The sequence below is a fragment of the Erigeron canadensis genome, chromosome 4 (genome assembly GCF_010389155.1).
Source record: "Erigeron canadensis isolate Cc75 chromosome 4, C_canadensis_v1, whole genome shotgun sequence".
NCBI classification, from domain to species: Eukaryota; Viridiplantae; Streptophyta; class Magnoliopsida; order Asterales; family Asteraceae; genus Erigeron; species Erigeron canadensis.
In genome coordinates this window covers 8,390,410-8,411,229 of record NC_057764.1, presented here as the reverse complement: position 1 = coordinate 8,411,229, position 20,820 = coordinate 8,390,410, and the positions used below count along the sequence as shown (strand labels likewise).

Here is a 20,820-nt window from a genome sequence, read left to right as displayed (position 1 = left end):
TATTTTGTTTATATTAATGAATAAAATTAATTGAAAAATACATCGTGTCTTAATGTCGCATACTTGACATATATATATTATTTATATAGTTTCAACACTTTTGTTTCTTGCAATTTACTTTCAGTACTTTACTATATTGTCATTCCAGATCAGAATGGCTTGCCAGTCGGGTTTAACCATCTTATTTGGGACTTACACTTATGTTTGTACACGACAATACATTTTCAAACACGTTAAATAAGAAACAAACAAATGTGTCTCCCGCTTGTAAAAGATTCCTGAAAGCAACATTATGTCTATCAGGACAATGCCCTGGTGACATAACTAGTTATAACCTATATAAAAAGATTTCATGTGAATACTGAAGCTAGCTAGCTGGAAGCTGGCTTAGCAGTATGCCTGTTTGCTTTTTTTTTTCTTTGTTGATTATCATGTTGTGTAGTTGCCATCCTACCTTCTTATAATTTTAATGCTTTACATTTAAACCGTTAAATCTTTAAGGTATTTTTTTACGACGAAAGTTTTTATGTTTGTGGGATTATTTTTTTCATGATTTGTAATTCCATAGTTTTTTTTCACCATCAAAGTTTTTAACTTCTTATTTTTATCTTTTAAAAAAGTTTACAATTTGATATATCGTCACCAAAAACTTGTATTTAAGATTTACGGTGTGTTTTTTAACTCGACTTTTTTCCTTAATCTGATAATAACAATTAACATGTTAAAAATTAATGGTTTAACATTAAATTTTTTATTCATTCACAACGATAACTACATCAAACAATTGTACTATGTAAGTGTTTAATGCAAATTTTGTTGAGATTGGATAAAATAAATTATGAGTTTATTGATTATCTCCCACTTTTTTACATGTACAAATAAAAAATAAGGTTTAACTATACATGTTTTAATTTATTTTCCTATGTGTCATTAGGGTGATAGCCTAGTAGTTAAAGAGTTTTCTACTTTATGGTTTTTTCTTAGGGGTCATGGGTTCAAATCTTGTCAAATGCAAATATGGTGAGGGACCTTAGCAATGTTATACTCTACACATGGGAGAGCAAACCCTTTAGGGTATTGCCATGATTCGAACCCGACATAGGCACATCAAAGTTGGGGGCTGCTCTGCCTTTCATTTTTTTTTTACTTTCCTATCTAATACGAGTATATGACATAACTAGACAGATGCTCGAGCAATGTCGCGGTGATGGTGGTAGCAATGGAGGTGTGACGACGACGACAATGGTGACAGCGGTGACGGTGGTGGTGACGTGGTGGTGAATTGCGCGATGCCACGGTGACGGTGGTAGCAATGGAGGTGTGACGACGACGAAAATGGTGACAGCGGTGACGATGGTGGTGAATGTAAATTAATTGATGTAAGAGAGGTTAATATGATTCTTTAATGATATTATAGGTAAATATGTGAGGATATTTAAATTAGTGAATAAAGAAGAAGGGTAATATGATCATTTCAAAATCTTAATGTTTTAAAGGGGTGTGGATAATCTCTATATATAACTAAGAGATGATAATTTTTTGATTAGGTGACAATTATGAAATAATGCCATATAGGATTTTTTCTAATGTATCATACCTACATTAATTTCCTACTTTTAAGCATTCTTTTAAAAATTATTCTTCATCCTAATCATCGTTAATTAATAATAAAAAAATTAAAAACCAAAAAAAATAAAATTACAAGTCGCCTAACAAAATAACATGTCGGCTAACAAGTCTTATTTATATGAAATTAAATAATTCAAATCTAGAGTTTCAATGAAAATATCATGCGTAATACAAATATAGTGTTATCGTAAAAGTTGTATTTTTTAAATAAAAATTGTGATTTGACATTCATATAAACTTAAATCTAAATATTTGAATATATCCATATACTTCTTTTTAAAAATCAAAAATTTCAATCTTATTAAACATTCATACAAATCATTAGCATTATATATATATATATATACATATATACACGTTGATGTTTAATTTGACTTTATAATAATATAATGATTTTAAATTATCATTTATCATTTTTATTTTTTTAAAGTTACACTAGAATTAAGGTAATCTCATGTTTTTTCCATTTCTCATAAACAACTTAAAATCAAGGGGTTAGTTATTGTAAAACAATTATTAAAGTAAAACAAATAAGATAAGATCTTGACCCTTAGATCATGATAAAATTGATGCACGGAGATTCACATATATATTAATACACGATGATTTGAATGATGCACAATGATTGTTAATGAAGAAAAATCTATTGTTTTATTTATTTTACTTTAATACTTGTTTTATTTTACCTAAAACCTAAAATCAAAGCTTCTCTTTTGCATAAGTTAATAAATACATGTTGTATTAATCATGTTTTAACATATTTGACATTTCTCGATATAACTAATAGATGATATTTTTAAACTTAGTCGACATTATTAGTTGATTGTCGCATAAGATATTAGTTTAGTTGTTCAATTTATCCTAAATTTTAGTTGTTCATTCATATTATTATTATAATTATTATTATTTGATCACGATAATAATTCATTGATTTTTACCATATCCTTCTAAGTTGTTAAATACACGGTAGTCTAACAAAACATTGCATTTACATATGATAGATATATGATAGTTTAAATTAATTCTAATGGTTACTATTGGATACATAAAAAATAATAACCAATTTGTTTAAGCTTGATGCATTTAAATTAGTTCTGTTTATTTTTATCTATTAATAACTACATTTTATATAAAATGATTACTATTTTAATACGTAATTATACATATGTATTTATCGTCTTTGATGATATAATATATTGTTATGTCATTCTTTAAATTTGATGGATATTTTTTTTTTTTTTTATATAATGTGAATTATAACTAATTGTTATGAATGAGTTTAACCTAATTTCTTTTATAAAGTACTATAGATATAAATAGATAGATTGCGAAATTAACTAGGGCAGCTGATATCCTGACAACTTTTTTAGTGTAGTGATTATCGCAAATAGTAGTGTAGTGGTACTTAAAAAACTTGGTATGAATCTCTTTAACAAGGCATAAAACCCTCTTTCTTTGTGGTCCTAATAAACAAAAACCCTTTCCTTTTGTTGTTGGTTGGGGTTCTTCAATGGCTAACAATAACCACAGAGGAGGAAGAAGATCAAACTTCAACAACAACAACAGAAGAAATCACTCCAACTTCAATCCCAGCAACAGAAGAAATCACCAACCTAAACTCCCTCTTCATTCCAATCAAAATTCAGACTTACTCACCGGGTAGTTTCCATATTCATTCGCATACCCAATCATTCTTTCTTTCTTTTTTTTTTTTAAATATAAAACTATTTAGTATTACTAATTTACCTCTTTCATTATTATAACTAACCCTATAATTTATACATATTTAAATTTGATATTACTTCAAAATCTCAGGAAACACAAACTTGACTTACAAAGAAGATCCTTACCTATTGCTTCAGGTACAACCACCACAACAACTAATGTATCTTTATTTTATTTTTTGTGACGGATCGAAAATAACCCGTAGCATAAGTTTTTTAGTATTAATTTCGTATTCGTGCAAAGTATTGATAAGGACAAATTTGTATGGTTTCTAGCAGTTTATAAGGGTTTTTTTTGCCCATTTTATAACGGTTTTAGAGACTGTTTTGCACTTTGGCAGTTTTCATTTTCGATTGAGCTGCATAAATATGAGATTATAGTTTTCTTTGCTAGGAAAATCTTTCTAAATTTTAGAGTTAGCTACATTGACAACCCAGGCTTTTTATATAGTTCCGCCCTTGGTGTTTTATATATTACGAGAGTAAGTACCCGTGCGTTGCGGCGGTGAGATGGTGGGGGTGATAGGTCATAAAGTGTGATAGCCAAATGCCTTAACCGTACGGGTTCCAACATCGGATTTAAAAATTCGTCAAAAGTATATCAAATGACATCTCTAATGAAAGAGCATAAAATTTTAAGAACACCCATATAATTTTTATAATTTATCGATGTATGGTTTTTGAGATAAAAGATTTTGAATGAATTGGAGGAATAAATGATTTATGGAAGAGAGAAAAAAAAATGATTGGTTAAGATTTGAGGAGAAAGAAAGAATAATATAGTTATTTTAGATAAATATATAATTGATAGGGGGCATTTTGGAAAAGTAAATGTTGAAACTTAAAATTTAGACAGAGACCTTTTTGCTTTATAATATAGTATAGATTATAAATAAATGTTATACTTTTTAACAATTTGCATGTAATTGTCTAGTTGAGACAAGGCTTGTCGAAGAAGTCCGAAAAAATGATACCTTGATTATTGTTGGTGAAACCGGTAGTGGCAAGACCACACGTAAGTTTCTTGCTTTCACTATGTTTTTACTACACTACGCTACTCTAAAAGTTGTATTCTTAACATATGTAATCACTTTATATATTGATACAGAGTTACCCCAGTATTTGTACAAAGGAGGATTTTGTAACAATGGGGGAATAATTGGAATAACTCAACCAAGACGTGTTGCTGCAGTAACCGTTGCAAAACGTGTTGCTGAAGAATTTGGTGATAAGTTGGGCCAAAAAGTTGGTTACTCCATTAGGTTTGAAGATGTCACATCCATCTCCACACGGATTAAGTACATGACTGATGGACTCCTATTAAGGTCGATTAATAACATTAACATTTACATATCTATATATGATCTGCATATTTTGGTACTTTTTCAGATAAGAAAGCAAAAATTATCTTATATAGGGGTGCACCAAAAGGTGTCAACTTGTCACGTTTTGTTATTGTGTATGCAACTTCCAATTTTTCGATTACGTGGTGACGCTTTTGATTACGTGGCAACATCCATGGTTGTGACGTCAGCTAAGAAAACTAGTTATCTAATGGGTACAATAGCAATGACTTAAAAGTTCGATGGATACATTAGAGGGTTTTGAATTTGCATACCACAATAAGAAAGCATGACTAGTTGGATACATTTTGGTGCATACAATACTTCTATGTTATATATTTAAAGTTTGAAGCGGATACAGTATAACCATTTAGGATAGATATACTATATGATAATTCGATGAACTTATCTTTAGATGAATGCTTAATGACAAACAGCCACTTGTTGTAGTCTTGTGTTTGTATATGATGTAACACGCATATAATTTTCAGAACCGCATAGGTTGTTACTGCATGATTGTTAACATTCAATTGATAAATGCTGCACATGCCCACAGGGAAGCACTTTTGGACCCGTATCTCTCAAGGTACTCGGTAATAGTCGTTGATGAAGCTCATGAAAGGACGGTGCAGACTGATGTGTTGCTAGGTTTGCTGAAAGATGTACAAAAGAAGAGATCTCAAAGTTTTAATGGATCTAATAGTGATATTGTGAAGGCCGACGATGGTACACCACTAAAGGAAGAAAATAATGGTCAAACTAGCAGTGTTATTAAGCCACGTCAAGTTGGAAAGTTAAATCCGTTGAAGTTAGTAATCATGTCTGCTAGTTTAGATGCTCGGGGGTTTTCCGAGTATTTTGGGGGCGCAAAAGCTGTTCATGTTCAAGGGCGACAGTTTCCTGTGGATATTCTGTACACAGCCCAACCTGAGACAGACTGTTTGGATGCAGCATTAGTTACCATATTTCAGGTTTTTCCTTGACCTATTTTCAGTTGCTGTTGGCAATTCTTTTGTCAGCTTTTGACAACTTTTTGTCTTGTTAGATACATTTGGAAGAAGGACCTGGTGATATACTTGTATTTCTGTCTGGTCAAGAAGAGATTGAATCTATCGAGGGTCTTGTGCGTGAAAATCTTAAGAAGTTACCTGAAGCCAGTCAAAAACTTGTAATCTTACCGTTGTTCTCTTCTCTTCCATCAGAGAAGCAAATGAAAGTTTTTGCACCAGCTGCGGTTGGATTCAGAAAGGTAGAGCTCTTATTAGAATTGTAATGAGCGACATATTGCATTTTGTTATTACAAGGCTATATGTGGCACATGTGCTTCTTGTTTTATCAAATCTATCGGTCTTGTTTCAGAAAGTTGATTTACTGTGTTTTACTGTTAGGTAGTACTTGCAACTAACATTGCTGAAACATCAGTGACGATACCCGGAATCAAGTATGTTATTGATCCTGGATTGGTGAAAGTGCGTAGTTACTCTCCTGACAGTGGCATCGAGTCTCTGATTGTTGTTAAAACTTCAAAAGCTCAGGCTCTTCAGAGGAGGTAAGCACATTGATTCCCATACTTCTGGCATCTAAAATATTTGAAATTAGACAATATCTGGTTAAACTATGTGATGACGTTAAAGGTTGCACTTTATTTGGGACAGAAGGATTATATGGAGTTGGGATTGTGATTGAAGTTTGATTTCTAATCTTGCAGTGGACGTGCAGGGCGTGAAGGACCTGGGAAATGCTTTCGTCTTTATCCAGAGAGCCGATTTGAAAAACTTGACGATTCCACAGTCCCAGAGATCAAACGATGCAACCTTTCAAATGTTATTTTGCAGCTTAGTGCTCTTGGTATTGATGATATACTTGGGTTTGACTTCATGGATAAGCCTGATCGGTAATTGTCATTCTATCATTACGCAAGACTGTAGGCAAAATCTTAAACATTGTATAAATAGTCATGATAAGTGGTGAAAGACTATAATGCGGCACTTAAAATACTTAAGGGGGTATTTGTGATTGTATCTTGGTGAGATGATCTGATTATCTACGTTTTACTAGATAGAAAGCACAGTTTTGAGAAATAAGGCTAAGACATGTTTTTTAAAATGCTTTTTAAAAATGCAAAGTCCGTTTGAATACGCAATCTTAAACACCCCTTAGATATGGGCCATTGATTTGTAACAGACTTAATGTTTTGTGGATGCAGGATGGCTGTCATTAGATCACTGGAATCGTTGTACTTACTAGGGGCTTTGACGGACGAAAAAAAGCTATCAGATCCAATTGGACACCAAATGGCGCGTCTTCCATTAGAGCCAAATGATTCGAAGGCCCTTATTTTAGCTAGCCAGTTCGATTGCTTGGAAGAAATGTTAATCATTGTAGCAATGCTATCAGTGGAATCAATATTTTATGCTCCTCGTGAGAAGTTAGAAGAGGTATTAACTAACTTTCCACTTTCTAATGTGTTGTTTTATGGTAGTGATGTAATCTTTGAAGATGGCAAGCATCTTTGTCGACCTAAGTTGGCAAAGTGGGCGAATGGTAAAATTTTAGCCAGGTTGAAACTTGGTGGGTCAGGTTAGGTTAGTCAACAATACCGTTCTGTAATCGTTAATTTTTGTGTCAAAGTTTAACTAAAGCAGTTTTGCATTAAAAGTATACTTAAGTAGAATTTTGACCCATTTTAGCTGTGTCATGCTTAGCTTAATTTTTCCCATTACCTGTTCGAGACAAAATGTAACCTAATTGACCCATCAAGAAGTAAATGCCGAAATTGACATGTTTATTTACCTGATCAATACGCAACATTGTTGGAATAAGTTCAACTGTAACATAGGCTAAATGTTTGTAGAATGTAGCATGGATGTATTAATTATCAGTTCAGTTTACATGGTGGTGCATCATTTTGTTAGATTATCAATAAGTTGGAAGGTTTAATCAACTTTTTTTGTTCTTTGCCAGTCAAAAACTGTTATGAAATCTTTCTCAAGCCCAGAGGGAGACCATCTCACATTGCTTAATGTCTATCGTGCCTCTCTTGAGTTTTTGGAGAAGAACAAGACCGAGAATGGTGATGACAATGCTGAAAAGAATTTAAAGAAATGGTGCAAGGATAACTTTATTAACAGTCGTTCCTTAAAGCATGCTCGCAACATTTACAAGTTCGTTAATTCTGATCTCTACGCTGATATTGAAAATTTAAAATGGAAGGGATCCACTGGATACGGCAATGCGACTCATTTTACTAATAAATGGATCTGTGGATATGATGGGTTAAACGGTTTAAAAGTCATCCAAAGTGTACTTAAATTCATTACTTCTATATAAAGTTCAAGAAAATGGATTAAGATGTTTTTGACAGTTGACTGAACAGTTACTCTAATTTACCAATATTATTTCTTTATATAGTTCAAGAAAATGGATAAAAAATAAGTTTGCGAGCTGACAGACCCTATAACCGATTTGATCATTTATGAGGCGTCCCACTCGCTTTCTCACCTCTAGGAATCAGATGTGCACTCTCTTTTGGCATTTGGAACTATTTACTTGAAAAAATGTTATGATATGACATTATTTTTGACACATATGTACATTGAAATTTTGTTTTTGTGTTGTTTTTTTTACTGTTTTTCACATTTGTGCTGTTTTTTTACGAGTTTGTCAACATTCATGATTACTTTTTGCTTTCTGCAGTCAAATCCGGGAGAATGTTGAACGAATGGATCTTAAGATTTGTTCATGTGGAGATGATATGCTTCAGCTTCGCAGGTGTCTTGCTGCTTCCTATTTCCTGAATGCCGCCCTGAAGCAACCTGATGGTACATACAGGTGACGAGTCTAAACCATTTTGGCAACTGTCCTAGCAGTGGGTGCTCTCCCATTTAACGTTAAAATGCTGAAACCAACTCGAGAATAGTCTAACTAAAGTATTTTTGCAAGTAGTCAAAGCACAACAATGTGCTTCTATGAACCAAAATCAGGGTGTTAATATGAACCAAAATTAACTAAACGGTTTAGAAGAAATCAGTTTTGAGTTTTGGTCTAGGCTTGTTAGTTCTTCGTTTTGGAAAAAGCAGACAAATTTATCGTTAACATTACTGATTTGTACATACAACTAGTGACACCATACCTTATTACCCTAACAATAGTGTTAATCAGTTGAAAAGAAATCAGTCCTTCCCCCTACATATAAATCCTTTTCATCTAGATCTTTAACTGCAGAAAATGAGAATTTTTGAACTGCAGAAAATAAGATTTATAAGTTTTATGTTATCAATATATGTACTAAAATGTACGCACTCTTTCAACATGTTGATTTGTATTTTGTTTTGGAACAAACCATAAAGAGAAGTGGTGAAGTTCATAAAATTTCCTGAAAATGTAAGAAAAAAGGTGTTTTTGAATTTGGATTGGATTGGAGCATTTATAATTATGCAGTTTGCTAAACGTAGCATAGCCCTTAGGGAGAATTATATAATGCTGAGGTTAGTTCTAAGATATTTAATCTGCCTTTATCATTGACAGGGTTATGGCAAATGGTCAGATTGCTGAGATTCACCCAACTTCTGTTCTAAGACGTACAAAATCGGAGTGCATAATATTCTACAATTTAGTTCAAACTACACGTAATTATGTGCGCAATGTTACTAGAGTTGATTATTTGTGGCTAGCAGAGCTGGCCCCACAATATTATACCTTGAAGGATTAGTCACATGGGAGGAGGTAAAACCATCTCACTTTTATAAAAGGAGAGGTTAACTTGGGTCATATGTACCTGGCTCACTAATCTGTGATTTTTATAATGTAGGCTTATTTCTGGCTGAAATTCAATTAAAGCTCGGTAAAGGGTCTTCGTGGGTATACTTCTAAACGGAAAATAGATGCTGTTGGTGAATTCACATGACAGATTGCTTCCATATGTTGGATCCCAATGGCTCATGTTGGCTTCCTTTGTGATTTTTGCTTTTGTTCATTATGATGAAAAAGATGGCGGTGCATTTTTGACGACATGAGTAGATGTAGTTAGAGCTGGGATTAGAGATCATTTGAGTATCACAGTCATTCAATTCATTAAAGCAAATGACTTGAATTCTACATTGCGTTTTGTAATTATTGTCTGCTCAAACTGTGAAGAACATAACTGTGGTTACAATTATTGTTTTGAATGTTAAGAAATATGCATGTCTAAAGGTGTTTCAATCGAAATTTGATAGTGGGATTTGAAACTTAAATGAACAGAAGCAGCTAATGGTATTAAACCATGTAAATAAAATAAAGTAGTTTAGAAATGAAATTTATATTGCTTTGTAATTGAGGGTTGTGGGGATTTGCATTGTGTTGCAGCAGTTCCTCGTAAACTACATAGTAGAATCAAGATCTATAATGACAATAACAGTGAAACCGAATGTTTGATGAAATAACAAAAAGATGATACCTAAGAACCCCAGCAAATAAAATTAATCAGCTCTTTACAATGTACCCTATCGACAACGAAAAAAATGCAATGACCAACAATACGAATCAAGATGCATACATATGAAACCCTGCAAATATAGAACCCCAATCCATTATCATATGCAAAACAATATATGAAGAATCCTTGGATTACTTCCCCCATGTTTTGGACTTTCACATGTTCCAACGAGAACCCCATTAGCATATTAAATGTGAATAAAGAATCTTTCACGTCAGTGATGAGTTGGTTCAACCAATCAAATTTCTACATACAAATGACCAATGAGCCAACATACATTAAATTTTCCCTATGGTCATTTTTTGGCCTTTGAGAACCTGAGACATCGGTACTTCTCACCGCTTACGGTAATTTCAAGGGCCCCGTCTTGATTATCTTGGTTGGACGCAGTTCCCATGAGCACACTCTTCTCTTTCTCAAGGTTTTCTCTTTCCATTTTCAGTCTTGCTTCTTGTCTAGCAATTTCTGCCTGAAACAGCATGTTAATTTTGTGTTCATTAGTAGATTATAATACAACCTAACTTGCTCTTACAGCAGCATATCCATCGAACAAAAAAACCATATAAAAGAAAACTGCATACAACAGTACACTGTTGGTGGAAAAACATGTTATAGTGCAAATTCCAACAGTATAAAATTTCTAGGTAGAGCGTCCAAAAACCTAAATTTGGCATTAGTTAAAGGTAGAGGGTTGGTACTTGGTAGTGCATCATAGATGAACTGCATACAATAATCACTCATCGCATCTATAGTTCTTTCACCATATACATTTGCCTCGTCTAGGACGCTTGTTAGAGTTTAACATAAGGCAAAATTGCATAATAAGGGTAATGTGCCACAGGGCAAGGTTTATTTGGTGGCATATACTTCACTTTTCCCAACTAAGGGAGGCTACCTCACCTCTAAACATGGTAGAAAAAATGGTTAATTTGACCCAAAAAAGGTAATGTACCTTTAAAAGGGTAACATACTTGTGCCAAAATAACCTTAGTCTAACATTCATAAAGTTTGTTATCATTTAACGGACCAAATAGTAGCACACGAATCCAAGTAGACATTGAGTTACGATCTGTGATGTGAGTTCCAAGTGTTGGTGACCTCAAAATCAAAACAAAAGAGATACCCATAATTAACAATTCTTAATCTTAATAGCCCTACTAGTATCTATCTCATGTTCTCATATCAATTTAAATAACGCCCAAGGCCATATGGTCATAGAAGCAGTCAGTTCCGTCGTGTTATAATTGCATATAGGTCCTGCTTTGTCACACCAACAGTCACATGACACGTTATGCATCTTGTTGATTGGAGACTAGTGTGTCCATACCAAGTACAGTATGGATGTAAATATTAACAGTTACATACACGTTGAAGCAGACAGAAACAAAACAATTGCACTTCGTGCAACAAACATTCCCTATCTCCTTCCATGAAATCGAGCTCTGAACGCATAGGTTAGTAATGAGAGTTACAGTACTTTTTGGCACTAGACAGGTTCGAGGCAGGAAGAGGTGAGCTAGTTCCCCGCTTTTCAATTTCTATAGCTAACAGAGCTAAGGAATACATCTCAAATGCTATTTTGTCAATTTTCCCATAAAAAGGTAGTAACATTAGTGTTATGTTGTGGTCGAACAGGTAGATTTAATTTGGACAAGGCCTAGTCCACGGGCAGGAACCAAGATCTGTTACCATGTAAGTGTGTTCACAAGTAGTACAAAATACATTTAAATCAAGGAAACCTAGCTACAAATAATTATTTATACAATAAGGCCAGACCCTAAAATTGGAAGAAAAAAAAAACCCCTGAAAAGTATGCCAAGCCAAAGGGGATAAAGTGGTTAAGGTGGTATGGCTTTCTCCTTAGTTCGGGTGCCGGTTTAAAGATCCATCGCAATGGAAGGAATGAAGGTTAAGGAAATGAAGTCAGATTGATTTGAGAAAACCATTTTTGGGTGTGTGATTCCGATTCTCTGGGACAGGTATGATTTTCAAAACATTTCTCATTTTCCGTCTTGCATTCCCTTATGGCCAGAGGTCCCTATGGAAGCAGTCTCTCTACCTTTGTGTAGAGGTAAGACTGTCTACAGCTTACCTCCGCCATACCCCGCGTAGGGATTGGGTCCTATTGTTGTTGTTGATTTTTGGGTGTGTCTGAGAGAGAGAGAGAGAGAGACTGACTTATAAGTTACAACTACTATCCCCTATATCATCATCTATATTTCAAGCACAACAATAACTACAAGATGTTATTATATGAATAAAATAAGAAGAGAAGGAGACCTCGCGACGAGAGAGTTCGGCTTTCCAGGCGGCCTCGCGTTCAGCGACTTCACGTTCGCGTTCTTCGATATAACTCTGCATCTCTCTTTCTTTCATAATTCTGTCTTGTATATCTGCATCCAACGCCTCTTTCAATTCCTCTACAAATTTATCCACCACCGCCTTTATCCTCATCGACATCCTCTTCTCTTCTCTCCTCTCCTCTTCTGCTACTTCAATTCCTTTCTTTTCGTCTCTCTCTCTTCGCTTTTAATTTGATTGATTATTTAATTAATTAATTAATGGCAGGGGCGGATGTCTACAAGGTTGGCATATACTGCAAGTTAGCAATTTGGAGGACTCGAGAACTGCCAAAAAGAACAAGGGTAGGGTAGGGAGGGGGTTTCATCTTTTACACTTTACCACCCTCAACATTACATCATTCTTCCTGTTTCTCTTCACAAAAAAACTAGGTCCAGCCGAGTCGGAGCTCCATTTTGAGCTCGGTAAAAGATCGACCCCTTTTTCAGTTAGTGTTTCATTTATTGCAAGAGTTACAATTAAATATACAAACAGAAGCTCATTTAAACTCGTGAGCTTGACCGATTTATATATTCAAAGTTTTAGCTTGGGATTGATTAGTAACCGAGTCAAAAGTTAAGTTGACTTTGGACTGGTTTAAGCTTGGTTCGTAATTATATTTTTACCAAATCGATTTCAAATAGTTCGTGAGTAACTTGACCTCTAATAAAAATCAATAAAGTTTTACATGGTACGTCTAAAGATTTATAGAATCATTTTCAAACGTACTGCTGGGTGGAGCCCTTGTCTTTGGAGATAGAAGCCAAAGGTTCGATCTTTATGCCAGCAAAGTTGGAGGTACTGTTTTACCTTTGCTAGGGCCCGGAAACAGATTCTCTACTTAGTTAATGGTAAGATTGTCTACATCTCAACCTCCTTCACATACTATCGAAGACGGTAACCAAAACCCGTGAAAGACGACATTGCTGTTACTTTAGTTTCAAACATACTAGTAATGTTCAACTTGTGACGAGAAGTATTGGAAATTCTAAGAGTTCGGTTTTTGATAGCTATTGCGTAGCAGCTAAGCTCACTAATGCCGCCATTCACAATGATGCAACTACCGCAATGGCGAAGTGGATAGCTTCATTATTTATGGTATTTGTTATTTAGGTCTTTGGTTTTTATAGGACTTTTAAGGTATTCTTCTTCAAATTGATGATAACCTTCGTATTATAGCATGTAATATTATTCTAATATTCATATAATTTCATAAGTTAACCAAAGGAATTCTTCTTCTGCTAAAGAAAACATCGCATAAACTTGATCTATATGAAAACCATCCTCCAAAATGTATCATTAGTATGGTACATGCGGTTCAGCTAATTGTATAATATAAAGCTCAACTACTCTTCATATATTCTAAGGTTTTAACCACCAATAGACAAAAACAAAGATAGGGCTCCTCTTAATCGTGACGAGATCATTTGCTCGGCATGTTTTGCCACAGTGGCGGATCTAGGATTTTTGTATATTGGGGGCACGATTACAAACGTGATAACACGAATGTGATTACTTATGGACAAGACTGGTCTTTTGATTTTTTCTGTTTAGGATGAAACGCTTTGATAATACCCCTATGAAATTTTTGTAACGTAACAACACACTTAATTTTAGAGGTTTAGAACCATGTTAAGCTATAAATAAAGGTCATCTTTATGTTGATTTCTAATTACAATATAAATATATTTTTGAGACTTCAACAGATAACTTCGATGATAAGTAAGTAAGTAAGTAAGTAAGTAACTCCCAATGCCGTCTTTCACGGGTTTTGGGTCCTAATACCGTCTTAGACGGTGTATGGGGTAGGTTGAGATGTAGACAGCCTTACCCCTACTTAAGATAGAGAGGCTGCTTCCATGTTCTACCATAGGTAGAAAAGGCCCTCCAGTCTTGTTGGGCATGAGGATCGAACCCTTGACCTCTGTCTCCAGAGGCAAGGGCTCTAACCACTGATCCAACCCAGCTGGTTTTAGATAACTTCGATGATAAGATCAATATAAATTATATATATATATACTTAATATAATAATATAATAAAGAATTAACTTTTGACAAATTTATAAACAAAAGTTATATGTTTGGTAATGAGTTTAAAGTAAAAGAGAAGTCATTTTATAGTGTTTAGATATAATTTAGGAGGTTATTAAATTCAACTTTAAACATTTTTGTTTAGAGTTTTTTTAATGCATAAACGAAACCTAGTCTAGAAATTAATTATTTAATTAATTTTTGTTACTCGTATCATATATAATATGTTTATCTAAATAAGAGTGGTAAATGTAAGTTACTTTGTGTGTAACACGGTAACAAATCTTTGATTATCGTATGAAGAAAATGTGAGGAAAGAATAATGCTAGGCTTTAATTTTCCCACATAGTCTGATCTAAGTTTTTTCATATCTTATGATCTTATCTACTATAAATCCCACATCGAATTTCATTGACATGATAGACTACAGAAGTTAATACTAAACAATCAGACTAACTTTCCTATTTTTTGTTTATGACACAGAGGGTAAACCGAGGGCATGTTTGATATATTGTATATAAAAATATTTTTAGCAAGTATTTATTGGATAAGTCAATGAATACATCCACCCCTGTTTTGCCACATCAACGCGACGCCAGTACTTCTAAACTGACATATCCCTACCAACAACACCTCATAACTTACTTTTCTATTATAAACTGACCATAAGAAGACCAAAAAATATGGATTAAAGGGGGGAACCGGCACAGAAAACCTACATGATGGTGCCAATGGTGCCTGACTTTAGCAAGACCAGGACCAGGACAAACCAGGACAGGAAGAGGGAAAGGGAAAATAAGTTGAAAATGAGGATAGACAAGGAACATATTAGCCTGACTTTAGCAGGGCCCAAATGACATATAGATCAAAAAACATATGTTTTACTTTCAAGGCCTGACTTTAGTAAGGGCCCAAATGACATATTAGCCTCTCAATTTTCTTGCTAACTATTGCACTTTTTCCTTTTCTTTCTTCCATCATTTTAGTAAAGAGAAAATAGCATCAGTACCCAAATATGGATACAACTATATCAATTTACCCAACAATTTTTGAATTTTCACAAAATACCCATAAGAATCGCAATAAGATTCAGAAGATCGCAACGAGATTCATAAGATCACAACGAGATTTACTATAATCGCAATGAGAGAATGATAATCGCAAGATCTTTATGTGATTATATAATCTTTATGCGATTATATGTTCTTTATGAGATTTTAGGTTCTTTACGAGATCATAGGTTCTTTATGAGATCTTAGGTTCTTTACGAGATCATAGGTTCTTTATGAGATCACAGGTTCTTTATGTGATCATAGGTTCTTTATGCGATCCTTGGTTCTTTATGCGATTCTTAGTTCTCATTGCGATTCTTCTTTCTTATTATGATTATTTATCTTTATTGCGATCTTATCCAATTAGACAACCTCTAAGATGCCCCATAAACCATGTCCATGAATCAGATGTTTCTAATTTTCCAACCCTGTTTCACAATTGAAGAGGTTGGATATGAGTTGTATGTGTTTGAAAATGTGGTGGAACGAAGAATTGTTGGTGATTTAATTGTGAAGGAATCATGAAATTTTGATGCATTTAATAGGTATCTTGTTGTACATTGTGATCTCCATAAACGGGGGTGATGAACTGACTTGATTACTTCCGATTCCTAATTGGATAAGATCGCAATAAAGACAAATAATCGCAATAAGAAAGAAGAATCGCAATGAGAACGGAGAATCGCAATGAGAACCAAGGATCGCATAAAGAACCTATGATCGCATAAAGAACTTGTGATCTCATAAAGAACCTATGATCTCGTAAAGAACCTAAGATCTCGTAAAGAACATATAATCGCATAAAGATCTTGCGATTATGATAATCTCATTGCGATTATCATTCTCTCATTGCGATTATAGCAAATCTCGTTGTGATCTTATGAATCTTATTGCGATCTTCTGAATCTTATTGCGATTATCTCAGATTATTGCGATTCTTATGGGTATTTTGTGAAAATTCAAAAATTGTTGGGTAAATTGATATAATGTTATCCATATTTGGGTATTGAGGCTAGTTTCTCTTTAGTAAATCATATATCAAGAACACACAAAAATAAAGCTGAAACTACATTTTATTTTGTACACACAGATATTGAACAATACCAAATGTTTATACATACAAAAGGAACGATGAAAAACATCAAATACAAAACGCAAAATAACTGAAAACCTCATTTTGTTTCAAGCCATTTTAATTTGAATATGCCAATGTAGAATCAGGTTTGCAACCAATGTCATAGTGGTTTGCTAGTGCAAGCAACACAAGATGAACTACCTGCAAAAGGTTGGTTCGACAGGCAATCTTTGCCCAGAGTTCCACATTGGGACCAATGTGACCCTTTCCAAAACCACACCTAGGCAATGAGTAACTGCTGACTTTGTTGACTAGCAAGGAGTGAAGATGAATTCGAAGCCGTGACCTATTTTGCAAAATCCTCCACCCCTGGCTTCACAAGGCATTTGCGTTGGGGTATAATAACACCAAGATAAATTATTACTGAGATCAATCAATTTTAGACCAATTTAAATGTTTAATAATTAGTACAACGATTTAATCGAGGTTTTATTTTATCATTAACATGTCAAGGGGTAATGATACATTCTTGCATCACCATAGGAAAAATGCAAGTGTAATTTACTGATTTATGCCGTTTACTAATATGACGAATTGGTTAATGGTCAAGTCCCTTAAGTGCACAGGAAAGAAGATTAGTTAGCATCAGGTGACCAACACATAAGAAGAAAGAGTGTTTGGAAATATGAGAAATCATCTACTTAGCTAATTGAGAACGGATTGCTGAATGCGATAGTTATGTAATTTATAATTATCTCAATAATAACTCTTTACCTGTTCTTCCCAATGTGATTCTTCTCTATCCTATATAATCAGAATCAGAGGTGGATTTAGGTACGACAGATTAGTAAGATCCAGAGAATGAGCTAGGTTGACATTATGGAGATTAGCTCTTTGCCATCTCTTCTTGCTCATCTACAAACTCGATAGAATCACCATAATATCTATGAGCTTCTTGCCTCATACTTTCTGAAAGGATGACTTCTCCTTTTGATTCTAAATTGTGGACTAATAACTTGAATGTTGACCTATCTGGATCACATCCCACCTCCTTCATCAACTCATAGCAATTAATGGCAAGCCTAATCTTGTTGTAACTCATCAACGTTTCCAACAACACATTAAACTCCTCCGCCTTAGCTCCTAATCTACCCTTTTCATTTTTCAAGTCAACAAAAATGATATTGACATCATCATGTAAGCCATTCCTTGCCAAGACCATGATTATTTCAGCATATAATGATACCTGAGGTTTATACCAATGTTCCTTTTGTATCTCCTCAAACACCTACAAGAAATAGTTAATTTAGATTCAGGTACCATGAGTGTTAACTAAAGTTAAACATAAAACCTTGTGATGATATGCTTATAAGATACAGTTTCTAATCAGAAAGGTAAACCAAATAAACTGTGGTTTGGCATGACTATTTTTCTCTTAAGGGAAATTACAATCAATCGCAACATACGTCCACATGATATGTAATTCCGACATTTAAACATAATACGTTGATTTGGGTTATGCATTATCTCTACGTGGGTCAAATGGGCCAAGGCTATCAACAGATTAAAAATCATCTTAAGTCTACTGAAATGCATAAATCTTTTTGTAATCACTTAAATTACATAAAAATAAAAAAACTACTATTGTAACAAACATATAGCTTTTTGGTCTTTAATGATCATAATAAACACATTAACTATCTGGATAATAAATAAATATTTGTGGGTTAGCCCAACCCTGCCTGTCCCTTTTTAACAGCACTTAAAACTTTAAAAGCTACCCATCTTGTCCAGAATTGTAATGAACAATCATTACCCAATCCACTTAGTTTGCAACCTTACCATAAGAGCCAGCAGGGAATGGTCTTGGCGTAGTAGTTCACGGAGGATGGCCATCATATCAAACTTCAATAATCTACTAAACTTGGAATGAATTACTTCTTGTTGTTTGTCTGAAGATTTGGATGCGCGTTTGAGGGCTTGAACTGTTTGAATGGCCTCGATGCTTAGATTTCGACCTTTCTGCAAGGGTTTCCTGTTCTTGCTTCTGTCCCTCATTGTTACTCTCATCCGAGCCCCATTAAAGGAGCTTCCTTGGCCCTTCTTCTCAAATTCAAGCGATGAGCAGTTTAAAAGTTCCAAATTTTGTGTGAAAGTAGAAGACATTCTTGTTTGTATGGAAACAGTGGCATACCCACCAAAATTCATACTCCTGATTGCCATGGGATGTCTTCAAATTTTGACTGAAATTCATATTACTTTTTTTCAGATGCAGTGCACACTAAGAAATAAATAAATATATTTATGTCCAAATTTAGTGGTGGAAAACGGATGGGTCGGTTGGACTACATGTCAAAATGGGGTATTGGCTTAAGGCTTAAGCGGATGAGGCTCACCTGCTAATACCCTTTTAGTCCAATTTGGAATCCCTTTCATTAATTACCTATAGAATGAAGTTAAGAGCAGTATTATATACTACAATCTAGTTATATATAAAAAGAGAGCCCAAAACAACATATTACACAAATACTTATGCATAAAGAGGGGGTTTAAACAAAAGAGTTAATATCATTAGTCTAACACGAAAGTAATGTTGGATAATGATGTCAACAAAAAACACATATCCATGTTAATAAAACTAACTATTAACAACTAACATTTGTCGTTCAAAAGTGTCAAATGAATTATTGGTCAAGTGGTACAAGGTGGAGTGGGAGGCTTTGCCTCTTTGAAAATTCTGGGCTTACATCCGGGCATTGGAGTTCAATTACTATAACTTGAGTAAAACTAACTTCTAACAACTAAAAATGTAGACATGCATACATACATAAACGATTAAACATGATACAACATTTGATAGTCTCAGAGGCATAACAACAAACAGTTGGTGTGCTTCTAAGTAAATACTACTATGATTTTTCATGAGTAACAGTTTGAACACGAGGGTTTTACGTTATAACATTAAAAAGCTTCAAATCCATAATATTTATTTTCGTCTACAAAAACAAAGTATCAAAAATGTAGAATGACAACTTGTTATCCATGCAAACAAAATACTGGAAGCCGGAGAGATATATGAGAAAACTAGAATAAAACAAAACCAATGAATACATACATAAATATTCAACGAGTATTACATGGTATATATTAAAGCTGTTGCTTACCTGATTCAAGAGTTATCAATTCTTTATTTGAAAGTCAACTTCGTCCAGTTATCGACATAGGCAGATTTACTGTTTCGACTTTCGAGCTCGAGTTAAGCTCATTAGCTCAAGCCGAGTTAGACTACACTGTATTGAGGATATTTTTTTAAAGAATAAGAAAAGGGAAGATTGTATAGAGAAAAAAAGAAAAAAGTTGTATATTAAAAAAAGGTATTTTCGAGTTACTTGGAAAACTAATGAAAAGAAGAGAAAATATAAAGTTAATAGCATTTTTGAGTTAGAAAGAAAAGAAAAGAAAAGGAAAAAAGTTATAACTTTACAATTATGTCATTTCATCCTTAAGGTTGTCTTTAGGTAATAAGGATAAATTGGTAATTATACACTTAGGTTAAAAGTTTTCCATCCAAATCCTTCCAAAAATGGGAGGAAAGTTTTTACATCCAAAACACCTTTGTTTTATTTTCTTCCCCTTTATTTTCTCTTAGAAAAAAACTGATCAAGAATGCAAAATGAGGGAATTTTCTAATCTTTTCTTTTCCTATCCTTTATAAAAAAACTCAAGAATGAAGTGTAAGAGAAGTGAGGTCTTAAAGGGGAACCTCTCCTTGGGGCATTCGATGACTAAGCAACGGGTATTATTATATTTAAATTAAATTAGCACGGTGCCCGCGCGATGCGGCGGCCGTAACGGCGACGGTGTGATGGTTAGGCGACTTTTGGTGGTGGAGCGGCGTTGAGTTGTGTATATAATTGATGTAAAAGGTTAATGGACATATTTTAAGTGATAAAAGGATTGATAGTGTAATTTAATCATTAATGTTAAGGGGATTGTATATGTGAAAACATTTTAAAGGGTGCTAAGTGAAAATATTACATATTTTCAACATTACCAAAAGTAAAGAGGGCTATCTTAATCTTAATCTTAATATATACTATAAGACAGTTGAACTAATGACTTATTAACCAATCAAATCGTTTAATTTCAT

At 33.9% G+C, this 20,820-nt stretch overlaps 3 protein-coding genes across 7 annotated transcripts; 1 reads left to right on the top strand and 2 right to left on the bottom strand.

Moving 5' to 3' along the window:
- Window positions 1-3,057: 3,057 nt before the first annotated feature.
- On the top strand, window positions 3,058-9,888 carry LOC122598508 (pre-mRNA-splicing factor ATP-dependent RNA helicase DEAH10). Of its 2 annotated transcripts, none has more exons than XM_043771103.1 (13): window positions 3,058-3,288; window positions 3,445-3,491; window positions 4,288-4,368; window positions 4,462-4,678; window positions 5,253-5,667; window positions 5,742-5,945; window positions 6,085-6,245; window positions 6,405-6,590; window positions 6,903-7,134; window positions 7,661-7,803; window positions 8,393-8,527; window positions 9,224-9,421; window positions 9,507-9,888. In XM_043771103.1, the coding sequence occupies exons 1-12, from the start codon at window positions 3,140-3,142 to the stop codon at window positions 9,405-9,407; spliced, it is 2,154 nt and encodes a 717-aa protein (XP_043627038.1). In that variant the 5' UTR covers window positions 3,058-3,139; the 3' UTR covers window positions 9,408-9,421; window positions 9,507-9,888. The 2 variants fall into 2 exon arrangements, with proteins under 2 accessions (XP_043627038.1, XP_043627037.1); XM_043771102.1 differs by having other exon boundaries at window positions 7,661-7,860.
- Window positions 9,889-9,992: 104 nt separating this feature from the next.
- On the bottom strand, window positions 9,993-12,864 carry LOC122596736. The gene is made up of 2 exons (XM_043769361.1): window positions 12,453-12,864; window positions 9,993-10,641 (listed from the first exon to the last, which is right to left on the bottom strand). The coding sequence occupies exons 1-2, from the start codon at window positions 12,630-12,632 to the stop codon at window positions 10,468-10,470; spliced, it is 354 nt and encodes a 117-aa protein (XP_043625296.1). The 5' UTR covers window positions 12,633-12,864; the 3' UTR covers window positions 9,993-10,467.
- A 3,786-nt stretch (window positions 12,865-16,650) lies between these two features.
- On the bottom strand, window positions 16,651-20,034 carry LOC122597900 (protein THYLAKOID ASSEMBLY 8-like, chloroplastic). 4 transcript variants are annotated; one of them, XR_006323491.1, is made up of 4 exons: window positions 19,835-20,034; window positions 18,513-18,913; window positions 17,445-17,958; window positions 16,651-17,043 (listed from the first exon to the last, which is right to left on the bottom strand). XR_006323491.1 is itself a non-coding variant. In XM_043770486.1 (4 exons), the coding sequence occupies exons 3-4, from the start codon at window positions 18,891-18,893 to the stop codon at window positions 17,557-17,559; spliced, it is 783 nt and encodes a 260-aa protein (XP_043626421.1). In that variant the 5' UTR covers window positions 18,894-18,913; window positions 19,067-19,113; window positions 19,835-20,034; the 3' UTR covers window positions 16,651-17,556. The 4 variants fall into 4 exon arrangements, 2 of the variants coding, with proteins under 2 accessions (XP_043626421.1, XP_043626420.1); XR_006323492.1 differs by having other exon boundaries at window positions 16,651-17,039; XM_043770486.1 differs by adding an exon at window positions 19,067-19,113 and having other exon boundaries at window positions 16,651-17,958.
- Between the last annotated feature and the right edge of the window lie 786 nt (window positions 20,035-20,820).